This window comes from Triturus cristatus, chromosome 12 (genome assembly GCF_964204655.1).
Source record: "Triturus cristatus chromosome 12, aTriCri1.1, whole genome shotgun sequence".
Lineage (NCBI taxonomy): Eukaryota > Metazoa > Chordata > Amphibia > Caudata > Salamandridae > Triturus > Triturus cristatus.
In genome coordinates, this window is record NC_140595.1 from 731,743,474 (window position 1) to 731,757,531 (window position 14,058).

The following is a 14,058-nucleotide window of genomic DNA, read 5'->3' on the forward strand; positions in this document are numbered from 1 at the left end:
CTTTCTTTTAGGACGTGCGCCCTTCCCCATGCCTTTAGTGAAGCGACGTCACTGGCCATCACCCCCACCCTAAAAACGGTTCCAGCACAACTGAAACACCCCCACCCTAATAAAATTAGAGTGGCGGTGTCGGCAGGGGAACGTCACGCTTGAGTCGCACAGTGCAAGATCACACACTTCGCCCACAGCAGCCGCTTCTCGCGGACACGCCGTGCCTTCCACCGAACACTGGTAGAGGCTTCAGATACGGCTCGGTGAGCAGGCCTGCACCGGCTCCAGTGCGGAGGCAGTGCACATTCACGGGGGAGGGGGAGGCGAGAGGTGGTGGGGGGGGGGGGGGGGGGGTGGCAAGCGCTGCCCCAACAAACTCCAGAGCACCCGTGTACATCCACATGCATTCTGCTAGCAGTGAACGGCTCATTCTCCCGAAAGCACTGCAAGTGTGAATGCACTGTGCAGGCAGCCAGGGCCCTCTGGCTGCTCTCCAAGGCCTCACCACAAAGCTGGAATGCTCGGCGGCACTGTAAAGAGCCACTTCCGCGCTGCACTGCACACCTGGATTCCTGGAAACTACGCCCCCTGGGTGCGCTTTACTGCCCAGCGTGATTCGCGCTGCACTGCACACCTGGATTCCTGGAAACTACGCCACCTGGCTGCGCTTTACTGCCCAGCGTGATTCGCGCTGCACTGCACACCTGGATTCCTGGAAACTACGCCCCCTGGCTGCGCTTTACTGCCCAGCGTGATTCGCGCTGCACTGCACACCTGGATTCCTGGAAACTACGCCCCCTGGTTGCGCTTCACTGCCCAGCGTGATTCTCTGCCTGTATAACACCTCTGCAACCCCGTGCCTGCAGTGCACACCTGGATTCTCGGCTGTACTGCTGGATCCATTGGTTATGCTGCGCCCCCATCTGCAATGGCTGAGTATTCTGGTTGCAGTGCACACCTGGATCCTTTGGCTGCACTGAAAAGTCAGATTCCCTGGCTACAGTTCAAGGCTGGCTTCCCGAGCTGCACTGCAAGGCGCCTTCTCTCAATTGACGCCAGCCACTGATTTCCTGAGTCTGTGGCATGGTTGGGTTATCGACCAGCACTGGATCTCCGAACTGAGCCGCACTGCTGGGCTCCCTCGATGCGCTGCAAACCCGAATCAATTACTTTGCACATCTGGATTGCCTCACTAGAGATAAAACACCCGAGCGCCCTGTTTCCCTGCCCGCACCAACAGCTGGATTCCCTCGTTACACCAAACACATCCGGACTGCACTGGATTCCACTGTCACACTGGATTCCCTGGTTGCACTGCGCAGCTGTATCCTCTCGTGCTCTTATGCTTTAAAGATCCATAGACTGCCATGGGGTCCCTGTCTTCACTGAACCGATAGATCACCAGGGCACACTGGATTCCCTCATCTTATAAAGATCCCCTGGCTCACGTTGTACAGCAAGATTCCCTCACTAGCTATATATATCCACTGACTGCACTGGATCCCACGGACACCAACACTGGATTCCATGGCTGTACTGCACAGCTGGATCCCTTCATTCTGTAAAGAATACTGACTGCATTGGGTTCCCTGTCTAAGTTGCACAGCTGGATTCCCCAAACAGGGTATACATATCCACTGACTGCACTGGATCCCACGGACACCAACACTGGATTCCATGGCTGTACTGCACAGCCGGATCCCTTCATTCTGTAAAGAATACTGACTGCCTTAGGTTCCCTGTCTAAGTTGCACAGCTGGATTCCCCAAACAGGGTATACATATCCACTGACTGCACTGGATCCCACGGACACCAACACTGGATTCCATGGCTGTACTGCACAGCTGGATCCCTTCATTCTGTAAAGAATACTGACTGCATTGGGTTCCCTGTCTAAGTTGCACAGCTGGATTCCCCAAACAGGGTATACATATCCACTGACTGCACTGGATCCCACGGACACCAACACTGGATTCCATGGCTGTACTGCACAGCCGGATCCCTTCATTCTGTAAAGAATACTGACTGCCTTAGGTTCCCTGTCTAAGTTGCACAGCTGGATTCCCCAAACAGGGTATACATATCCACTGACTGCACTGGATCCCACAGACACCAACACTGGATTCCATGGCTGTACTGCACAGCTGGATCCCTTCATTCTGTAAAGAATACTGACTGCCTTAGGTTCCCTGTCTAAGTTGCACAGCTGGATTCCCCAAACAGGGTATACATATCCACTGACTGCACTGGATCCAACGGACACCAACACTGGATTCCATGGCTGTACTGCACAGCCGGATCCCTTCATTCTGTAAAGAATACTGACTGCCTTAGGTTCCCTGTCTAAGTTGCACAGCTGGATTCCCCAAACAGGGTATACATATCCACTGACTGCACTGGATCCCACGGACACCAACACTGGATTCCATGGCTGTACTGCACAGCTGGATCCCTTCATTCTGTAAAGAATACTGACTGCCTTAGGTTCCCTGTCTAAGTTGCACAGCTGGATTCCCCAAACAGGGTATACATATCCACTGACTACACTTGATCCCACGGACACCAACACTGGATTCCATGGCTGTACTGCACAGCTGGATCCCTTCATTCTGTAAAGAATACTGACTGCCTTGGGTTCCCTGTCTAAGTTGCACAGCTGGATTCCCCAAACAGAGTATACATATCCACTGACTGCACTGGATCCCAAGGACACCAACACTGGATTCCATGGCTGTACGGCACAGCCGGATCCCTTCATTCTGTAAAGAATACTGACTGCCTTGGGTTCCCTGTCGAAGCTGCACAGCTGGATTCCCCAAACAGGGTTACATATCCACTGACTACACTGGATCCCACGGACACCAACACTGGATTCCATGGCTGTACTGCACAGCTGGATCCCTTCATTCTGTAAAGAATACTGACTGCCTTGGGTTCCCTGTCTAAGTTGCACAGCTGGATTCCCCAAACAGGGTATACATATCCACTGACTGCACTGGATCCCACGGACACCAACACTGGATTCCATGGCTGTACTGCACAGCCGGATCCCTTCATTCTGTAAAGAATACTGACTGCCTTGGGTTCCCTGTGTAAGTTGCACAGCTGGATTCCCCAAACAGGTTATACATATCCACTGACTGCACTGGATCCCAAGGACACCAACACTGGATTCCATGGCTGTACTGCACAGCGGGATCCCTTAATTCTATAAAGAATACTGACTGCCTTGGGTTCCCTGTCTAAGTTGCACAGCTGGATTCCCCAAACAGAGTATACATATCCACTGACTGCACTGGATCCCACGGACACCAACACTGGATTCCATGGCTGTACTGCACAGCTGGATCCCTTCATTCTGTAAAGAATACTGACTGCCTTGGGTTCCCTGTCTAAGTTGCACAGCTGGATTCCCCAAACAGGGTATACATATCCACTGACTGCACTGGATCCCACGGACACCAACACTGGATTCCATGGCTGTATGGCACAGCTGGATCCCTACCTTCTGTAAAGAATACTGACTGCCTTGGGTTCCCTGTCTAAGTTGCACAGCTGGATTCCCCAAACAGGGTATACATATCCACTGACTGCACTGGATCCCACGGACACCAACACTGGATTCCATGGCTGTACGGCACAGCCGGATCCCTTCATTCTGTAAAGAATACTGACTGCCTTGGGTTCCCTGTCGAAGCTGCACAGCTGGATTCCCCAAACAGGGTTACATATCCACTGACTGCACTGGATCCCACGGACACCAACACTGGATTCCATGGCTGTACGGCACAGCCGGATCCCTTCATTCTGTAAAGCTCACTGACTGCCTTGGGTTCCCTGTCTACGTCGCACAACTGGATTCTCCCACAACACCACAAAGTCCCCAGAACGCACTTGAGTCCGTGCAGAACTGCTTCGACACACTGTATTCCCTGGCTGCACTGCACAGTGGAATGCCTCACTGCATTACAAAGTTGGAGTATGTTGCCGCAGATGCCTCGATGTGCACAGCTGGATCTGCCGACTGCACTGCAAGCTTAGACTCCCTGGAAGCCCTGCGTGCTCCGGCACCTCTCACCGACACCACTCACCCCCACTCACTCACGCACCCACCGCCCCGACCTCCTACTTACCCGAGATGAGACTGGGCGGCACCATGCTGAGGCTGAAGCCTTTGCCCCCCAGCACCTGGCGGCTGTCGGCGCAGCTCCTGCCCCGGGCCTCCCAGAAACAAAGGCTCAGCACGGCGGCGAAGAGGAGGCAGCAGCCTGGGCCGGAGGGGCCCATCGCGTCCGAGGGGGCGGCACAGGACGGGGGAAGTCAGGCTGGAGCGGAGGAGCAAGGCTCTGGCCGCGGGGGTGAGCAGACCCTAGGAAGGGCAAGGAGAGCCCGGGTGAGCCCCGGAGCCACAGCCGGCGAGCGGAGGACAGAGAGGGAGCGCAGACAAAGGGGCGGAGGTAGCCCGCGGGGTCCAAATGCGCACCATGTACTTCCAGCCCTACCCATAGGATATCAAGGGGAAAAGGCAGCCCGGCGCAGACAATGAGGCGGAGGGCGCCCGCGGGGTCCAGGTGCACACCCTGTATCCGCGCCGCTTCCCACTGGAGCGCATGGGACCAGGGTAGGACCAGAAGAGACAAAGGGGCAGAAAGAGCCCGCGGGGTCCTAGTGCCGACCACGATCACAGCCAGCCACCGATAGGAGTAACGTAGAAACAGGGCAGGAGCAGCATAGGCGTGCTCATGTACAATGCCATTGGACCGAGCTCGTGCTACATAAACTGCAAAAATAAATAACAACAAGCGCCAATGGCACCAGGCAAGTTTGGGACATGATGGGCAGGGGCCTTGAGGTAGACATTATAAAGGTCTACTTTATAAAACAGCTTTATATATGCGACAATTATTCTTTGGCAACGAATCCAGTCCTTCAAGCACTTTATGTACACCCGTTTGTATATCCAATGTGTCTGTCTTTTATGGTTAAACAGCCGAAGAAAGGTATTTTGACCAACTGACTGAAAGGTAGAATGTGGTGGGGCCAGGTGCGTCTTACTTAAGCCGGCAGAGCAGGCGTTGAAGAGATGCCCTTGGTAGACAGACATACTCCTGGTGCTCTAGCCGCCAGGAGCAGGCGTTGCAGAGATGCCCTTGGTAGGCAGATACACTCCTCCTGGTGCTCTAGCCGCCAGGAGCAGGCGTTGCAGAGATGTCCTTGGTAGACAGACACACTCCTCCTGCTGGTGCTCGAGCAGCCAGGAGCAGGCGTTGAAGAGATGCCCTTGGTAGACAGTCACACCCCTCCTGGTGCTCGAGCCGCCAGGAGCAGGCGTTGAAGAGATGCCCTTGGTAGACAGACACACCCCTACTGGTGCTCGAGCCGCCAGGAGCAGGCGTTGAAGAGATGCCCTTGGTAGACAGACACACTCCTCCTGCTGCTCGAGAAGCCAGGAGCAGGCGTTGAAGAGATGCCTTTGGTAGGCAGACACACTCCTCCTGGTGCTCGAGCCGCCAGGAGCAGGCGTTGAAGAGATGCCCTTGGTAGACAGACACACTCCTCCTGGTGCTCGAGCCGCCAGGAGCAGGCGTTGAAGAGATGCCCTTGGTAGGCAGACACACTCCTCCTGGTGCTCGAGCCGCCAGGAGCAGGCGTTGAAGAGATGCCCTTGGTAGACAGACACACACCTCCTGGTGCTTGAGCCGCCAGGAGCAGGCGTTGAAGAGATGCCCTTGGTAGGCAGACACACTCCTCCTGGTGCTCGAGCTGCCAGGAGCAGGCGTTGGAGAGATGCCCTTGGTAGACAGACACACTCCTCCTGGTGCTCGAGCCGCCAGGAGCAGGCGTTGAAGAGATGCCCTTGGTAGACAGACACACTCCTCCTGGTGCTCGAGCCGCCAGGAGCAGGCGTTGAAGAGATGCCCTTGGTAGACAGACACACTCCTCCTGGTGCTCGAGCAGCCAGGAGCAGGCGTTGAAGAGATGCCCTTGGTAGGCAGACACACTCCTCCTGGTGCTCGAGCCGCCAGGAGCAGGCATTAAATGCCCTTGGTAGACAGACACACTCCTCCTGGTGCTCGAGCCGCCAGGAGCAGGCGTTAAATGCCCTTGGTAGACAGACACACTCCTCCTGGTGCTCGAGCCGCCAGGAGCAGGCGTTGAAGAGATGCCCTTGGTAGACAGACACACTCCTCCTCCTGGTGCTCGAGCCGCCAGGAGCAGGCGTTGAAGAGATGCCCTTGGTAGGCAGACACACTCCTCCTGGTGCTCGAGCCGCCAGGAGCAGGCATTAAATGCCCTTGGTAGACAGACACACTCCTCCTGGTGCTCGAGCCGCCAGGAGCAGGCGTTGAAGAGATGCCCTTGGTAGACAGACACACTCCTCCTGGTGCTCGAGCCGCCAGGAGCAGGCGTTGAAGAGATGCCCTTGGTAGGCAGACACACTCCTCCTGGTGCTCGAGCCGCCAGGAGCAGGCGTTAAATGCCCTTGGTAGACAGACACACTCCTCCTGGTGCTCGAGCCGCCAGGAGCAGGCATTGAAGAGATGCCCTTGGTAGACAGACACACCCCTCCTGGTGCTCGAGCCGCCAGGAGCAGGCGTTGAAGAGATGCCCTTGGTAGACAGACACACTCCTCCTGCTGCTCGAGCCGCCAGGATCAGGGGGTGAAGAGATGCCCTTGGTAGGCAGACACACTCCTCCTCCCAGTGCTCGAGCCGCCAGGAGCAGGCGTTGAAGAGATGCCCATGGTAGGCAGACACACTCCTCCTGATGCTCGAGCCGCCAGGAGCAGGCGTTGAAGAGATGCCCTTGGTAGGCAGACACACTCCGCCTCCTGGTGCTCGAGCCGCCAGGAGCAGGGGCTGAAGAGATGCCCTTGGTAGACAGACACACTCCTCCTGGTGCTCGAGCCGCCAGGAGCAGGCATTGAAGAGTTGCCCTCCTTGGTAGACAGACACAATCCTCCTGGTGCTCGAGCCGCCAGGAGCAGGCGTTGAAGAGATGCCCTTGGTAGACAGACACACTCCTCCTGGTGCTCGAGCCGCCAGGAGCAGGCGTGGAAGAGATGCCCTTGGTAGACAGGCACACTCCTCCTTGTGCTCGAGCCGCCAGGAGCAGGCGTTGGAGAGATGCCCTTGGTAGACAGACACACTCCTCCTGGTGCTCGAGCCGCCAGGAGCAGGCGTTGAAGAGATGCCCTTGGTAGACAGACACACTCCTCCTGGTGCTCGAGCCGCCAGGAGCAGGCGTTGAAGAGATGCCCTTGGTAGACAGACACACTCCTCCTGGTGCTCGAGCAGCCAGGAGCAGGCGTTGAAGAGATGCCCTTGGTAGGCAGACACACTCCTCCTGGTGCTCGAGCCGCCAGGAGCAGGCATTAAATGCCCTTGGTAGACAGACACACTCCTCCTGGTGCTCGAGCCGCCAGGAGCAGGCGTTAAATGCCCTTGGTAGACAGACACACTCCTCCTGGTGCTCGAGCCGCCAGGAGCAGGCGTTGAAGAGATGCCCTTGGTAGACAGACACACTCCTCCTCCTGGTGCTCGAGCCGCCAGGAGCAGGCGTTGAAGAGATGCCCTTGGTAGGCAGACACACTCCTCCTGGTGCTCGAGCCGCCAGGAGCAGGCATTAAATGCCCTTGGTAGACAGACACACTCCTCCTGGTGCTCGAGCCGCCAGGAGCAGGCGTTGAAGAGATGCCCTTGGTAGACAGACACACTCCTCCTGGTGCTCGAGCCGCCAGGAGCAGGCGTTGAAGAGATGCCCTTGGTAGGCAGACACACTCCTCCTGGTGCTCGAGCCGCCAGGAGCAGGCGTTAAATGCCCTTGGTAGACAGACACACTCCTCCTGGTGCTCGAGCCGCCAGGAGCAGGCATTGAAGAGATGCCCTTGGTAGACAGACACACCCCTCCTGGTGCTCGAGCCGCCAGGAGCAGGCGTTGAAGAGATGCCCTTGGTAGACAGACACACTCCTCCTGCTGCTCGAGCCGCCAGGATCAGGGGGTGAAGAGATGCCCTTGGTAGGCAGACACACTCCTCCTCCCAGTGCTCGAGCCGCCAGGAGCAGGCGTTGAAGAGATGCCCATGGTAGGCAGACACACTCCTCCTGATGCTCGAGCCGCCAGGAGTAGGCGTTGAAGAGATGCCCTTGGTAGGCAGACACACTCCGCCTCCTGGTGCTCGAGCCGCCAGGAGCAGGGGCTGAAGAGATGCCCTTGGTAGACAGACACACTCCTCCTGGTGCTCGAGCCGCCAGGAGCAGGCATTGAAGAGTTGCCCTCCTTGGTAGACAGACACAATCCTCCTGGTGCTCGAGCCGCCAGGAGCAGGCGTTGAAGAGATGCCCTTGGTAGACAGACACACTCGTCCTGGTGCTCGAGCCGCCAGGAGCAGGCGTGGAAGAGATGCCCTTGGTAGACAGGCACACTCCTCCTTGTGCTCGAGCCGCCAGGAGCAGGCGTTGAAGAGATGCCCTTGGTAGACAGACACACTCCTCCTAGTGCTCGAACCGCCAGGAGCAGGGGTTGAAGAGATGCCCTTGGTAGGCAGACACACTCCTCCTGGTGCTCGAGCCGCCAGGAGCAGCGTTGAAGAGATGCCCTTGGTAGGCAGACACACTCCTCCTGGTGCTCGAGCCGCCAGGAGCAGGCGTTGAAGAGATGCCCTTGGTAGACAGACACACCCCTCCTGGTGCTCGAGCCGCCAGGAGCAGGCGTTGAAGAGATGCCCTTGGTAGGCAGACACACTCCTCCTCCCGGTGCTCGAGCTGCCAGGAGCAGGCGTTGAAGAGATGCCCTTGGTAGGCAGACACACTCCTCCTGGTGCTCGAGCCGCTAGGAGCAGGCGTTGAAGAGATGCCCTTGGTAGGCAGACACACTCCTCCTGGTGCTCGAGCCACCAGGAGCAGGCGTTGAAGAGATGCCCTTGGTAGGCAGACACACTCCTCCTAGTGCTCGAGCCGCCAGGAGCAGGCGTTGAAGAGATGCCCTTGGTAGACAGACACACCCCTCCTGGTGCTCGAGCCGCCAGGAGCAGGGGGTGAAGAGATGCCCTTGGTAGGCAGACACACTCCTCCTCCCAGTGCTCGAGCCGCCAGGAGCAGGCGTTGAAGAGATGCCCATGGTAGACGGACACACTCTTCCTAGTGCTCGAGCCGCCAGGAGCAGGCGTTGAAGAGATGCCCTTGGTAGACAGACACACCCCTCCTGGTGCTCGAGCCGCCAGGAGCAGGGGGTGAAGAGATGCCCTTGGTAGGCAGACACACTCCTCCTCCCAGTGCTCGAGCCGCCAGGAGCAGGCGTTGAAGAGATGCCCATGGTAGACAGACACACTCCTCCTGGTGCTCGAGCCGCCAGGAGCAGGCGTTGAAGAGATGCCCATGGTAGACAGACACACTCCTCCTGGTGCTCGAGCCGCCAGCAAGCCTGAGGCTGTCTATGAGGCTGAGCCTTGGGCCCAGTGAGAGAGGCTTCAGCGTAAGCGAACGCATTGTATTGTAACTGCAATTATAAAACGCTTACTGTCCCTGGCGAGGCGCTTTGGGCGGGGCAGCAAGCTTCTCCGGGAACCCAAGGTTAGTTCATTGTTTATTGCCTATTGTTGCTTACAGAGAGCGGGATTACATATTGTGCTGTCAAAGAAAGCATTCTATGCATTTATTCCACTTTCTTTGTGGTAAGTTAAATTAATAGGAGGGGTGATGATTCGAATGGAGTCTGTGAGCTAATGTATATGTTATATCTTGGTACAGTGTGTTTCTTCCTATTTACTTCTCCATCAGTGGAACACTGGGTGATGATGTCATGTGGAATGTTGATCTGTGAAACACACAGAGTTGGAGATGGGCTGAGCGCCTGGCTGGCTGCTCCTGGTGGGGCTCTTTAAGGGCTCTTCTCTGGCTCTTCACTGTCTTAACTACTGATCCTGTAACCAACCTGAATAAATCATCTGAATCATACCTACCAGTGTGGACTTGATTACTACATATTTTTGGCGACGAGGATGGGATAAGAGAAAACAAGCAAAGTTCTTAAGGAAACAGAAAACAAGCAAAGGTCATAAAGAAACAAATAACCCAACTTGTTTACCATCATCCTTTCTACAAAAGAGAAAAAAAAACGTCAATGAGTACTCCCTCTGCACTCCAACTGGCCAGGTGGGTGTGCGAGAGAGCAATCACATCAGTAAGAACAACATGACAGAGAAGACGAAGAATGCGTAAGATTAATCATACTTCCCTGTGATAGAATTAAAGATAACAAAACATTTTTTTTAACAGCACTGGGTAAAACAACAAAGAAAGATCTTAGCACCCAGTGAACATGAAGTTAAAGCGCAAGGCGACTTACATTAACAGTAACGTGATGCGCAGGGCGGCTTACATACAAAAGAGACAAAAACTCACCCTATAATGTGAAGCGCTCTGATACCCTTTAGGATCTTATCCGCACTATACAAAACTTTATCAATAAATAAATGTAGATGGTTTATTGGGATTAATAACTGGGCAGGAGGGGATGCAGGGTATTACACAGGAGTTCATTGTGATCTTAGGCATCAGGTGTGGGCAAATTGCAGAAATATAATAATAGAGATCGAGGCAAACACACACGTGACAGAGTAGGCTGTGTTCAGAGAGAGAAGGCGTGCAGGGATGAAAAGTAGGAGTGTGTTACTTAAAGCAGATGTTTTAAGTCACGGACAGTTTTTATGCGTGGTTTTGGGACTATACAGGAGGCTTCTGGGATAGCATGCAATCAGAGGATGCAACACTGTAGAAAGAAACATTATTTGCATGATATATGGTGCTCCACTAGCTACTTTTGATAGGCACTAGATTCAGGCGAATAGTCTGACGGCTGGTCGGCTACCAATAGACCAATATTCAGCAAGGAAAGCCGATCAGCTCCAGAGCTGGAAGGGCAAAGTAGTGCCTCGATGCATATATTGGGACATATCAAAAGTTTAAGGAAGAGTAACCTTATGATCATAGCAACATGAGAGAATATACAAGGTAAATAATGTAAATATCAAAAATGTGATTCTGCAAATGTCAGAGCCGATGTCTTCTGCTGTTCATCCCAAAAGTTTGTCTCAATCTATTAATTAAAAAAGCAGAATGGATCCAGTTGGATGCATCTGCTTTAGCATGACAAAACATAGGGAGGGGCGAGCCACCCACCCGGACAATGGAAATGTATTAAATAACCACACATAAAGTGATGGTGAGCAGGGTCTTCCCCTAAAAACAAAATGGGAGATGGACTCACTGTAGTTGCATTGGGGTCAAAGAGTGTGAGGGGCTCACAACACCCCAATTATGGGGAGCAGTTTATTTGGGATAATATCTGCTTTTGTTTGATGCATTTGCTGTTTTATAAGTCTCATATTTAGTGTGGTTCATAAGCTATAGAAAAAGCATTCCTGAAATCATCTCATAAACCCTGCTCCCTGTATGCAGCCATGTCCCTCCCGCACCCCCAATCCTTGCCATAAAGTTTTGGAGGGGGGCCCGACCTCGAAACATTTTGCTTAGGGGGGGCTCAGAGTAAAAAAGTTTGAAGACCTATGGTCTGAGGCCACTACTAGCACAAAGGGGCAAATAGTACACCATCTGTCCTAAAATGCATTACGTACCTCCAGAACCACCCACACTACAGCAAGGGACATTTGCAGCACTAAAACTGGCAATGGGGTGAAGGGAGCATCAGTGGTCAATGAGTGTACCACATGTAGAACATCCACTTTTTTGCACGGTTTCCCTCCTTTTGGTCTGCCAGACAATGCTGATATTTTGACTCTGCACACTGAGAACTACTAACTGGTTTCACAGTGCACACGTTTCCTGGATGGTGGACACATATATTGTATTCACTTTATAACTAACCTTCAGATGCAGTCTGCCTTTTCTTTGCATTAGAGAGCTGCAGAAAGGCTGATTCCCTTTGCAGGACCTCTCAGAGGTCTTCAGTCCTAAGTTGGGAGCTGGAGGGGTCAGGGTTAGCTATCTACCTAGAAAGCACAGGAGGAAATATGCGAGAAATGTGAATTGGTGGGGCTAGCCCATTCCTGCAGTGCATCATCAAAAATCCAGTAAAGCTTGAATGCCAGAATGAGGATTCATTTGTTTTCAGCCTGTCCAGGTTTGCCAAACAAGTTTTCCTGGGAGCAGCCTTGGTACTCCATGGGAGAGAGTCAATGTAAGTGGGCTATATAAGGCGAGCCCAGATTTCGAACATTACATGTGTAACCTTTTGAAAGCTACACACTGACCACTCAGCAGATTTTTAACCATACGTGAGAGACCGTAGTAAACTGGGAGTAGGAGAGTCATAGTAGGGGGTCTATCCCCACCTCTGCTATGTACATTATAATGTTTCAGAACAAGGCGTCAGGTTGGACACAGGTATACTTGTGTTGAATGTCCCCTGCAAGACTGGGGCAGAGGCCCACTGAAGTGAGGGGAGGTTGTGTGCTGCCTGTTAGTCACCAAGTCCATGCGCGTGAGGCTCCCAAGACATGGAACACAGCTGAAAGTCTGAGGAGAGAAGACAGACAGACCCACACAGGTTTGCGTAGTGCAGGACCTGGGAGTGGACAGAGACTGCTGAACTGCAGGTGGGAGTGGGACCCCCCACAACCAAGCCTTGTGTGCTTTGATCTACAAAAGGGTCAGCATCAGCGGATCTCCGGTTCGCTCACCAGGTCCTAACAGAGCACACTCTGCTGAAGCAGACCAGTTGTTACAAATATGGCAAGGAAGTTGGTGAATATTCTTTACTGGAACGGGAAAGTAAGTGACAGAGATAAGTTATATTCATAGTGAACTAGTATTCAGGAAAAAACACCCTCCAGAGGAAGGCAAAGACTTTGGAGTCAACAGCAAGGACTAGACTGGTAGCTGAGCAGGAGGTGAACCTCTTCTGATCTAGGCAGACTTGGAAAGACCAGAGAGACTGTGTGATTTCCTATTTATACTTACTAAGTCTTTTACTGACAGAGACAACTCTTGCTTCTGTCTTTAACACACAGGGTACAGAAAAACAAAATACACTTCGTCTTTGACACTGATACTCTTTGAAGTATAGTTTGGATTCACTACAGATACCGCTACCACAGAGAGTTCTTCACCCTCACAAAAAGAACAAAAAGAACAATAAGGCAGGTCTCAGTACAGGTGAAGGGATACTTTATTCACTTCTTAATGACCAGATGTTAGACCTGTCAGCCTTAGGGTAGTCTTTGCCCAACCCTTTTCCTACTTACCTCCATTTTTGTGCTGAAATTCGTTTTGGTTGGTCTTAGGACGTTGGGCACTTTACCACTGCTAACCAGTGTTAAAGTGCTTATGCTCACTCCATTAAACATGGTTTGATTGGCTAACACCTGATTGACATATTTAATTAACTTAGAAGACCCTTGTACTGAAGTATACGATATACACAGGGCCTGTAAATCAAATACTACTAGTGGGCCCGCTGCACCTATTTTGCCACCCACTTAATTAGCACCTTAAAACATGTCCCAGGCCTGCAATTGCAGCAGCCTGAATGCAGTTTTAAACTGCCAATTTGACTTGGCAATACAACCCCCCTTGCCAAACCTTAAACTCCCCTTTGCATATAAGTTCCCCCTAAAGTAGGCCCTTGGTAGCTCATAGGACAGGGTGCATTGTAATTAAAAGGTTAGACATGTACTTTTAGGTTTTACATCTTCTGGTAGTGAAAAACTCCTGAATTTGTTTTCTACTATTGTGAAACCCGTCTGTCCCTTAGGATAACACTGGGTTGCCTTATTACATTTAATAATTGCTAACATTTGATTAAAGACAGATGAGCATTTCATGCTTGCGATCTATGAAATTGTAATGAAAAATCATCTTTAATGGTAGAGTCAGATTTTACGTTGCAATTTTGATAATGTCACTTTTATAAAGTTGCAATTTTCCTGCCCATAGCCATTTGGTGCCTGCAACCTCTGCTGGGTCACATGGCTAGGTGTAACTGACAGTTAGACTCTGTGAATTCCTCCCAGACAGTCAAACAACAGAGGGATTAGGTGTGCCCGAA

At 52.8% G+C, this 14,058-nt stretch overlaps 1 protein-coding gene across 2 annotated transcripts in view; it reads right to left on the minus strand.

Moving 5' to 3' along the window:
* The window catches only part of GPC2 (glypican 2), a 177,096-nt gene that overhangs the window by 101,054 nt on the left and 61,984 nt on the right, over positions 1 to 14,058 (minus strand). Inside the window, exon 1 of one of the 2 annotated variants that reach the window (XM_085640131.1) lies at positions 4,125 to 4,601. The exons of the other annotated variant lie outside the window; for it this stretch is intronic. Coding sequence (XP_085496257.1) covers positions 4,125 to 4,278 — 154 coding nt within the window. The 5' untranslated portion in view covers positions 4,279 to 4,601. Of the gene's footprint in view, positions 1 to 4,124; positions 4,602 to 14,058 lie in introns of those variants that run through there. 2 annotated transcript variants of the gene reach the window in all.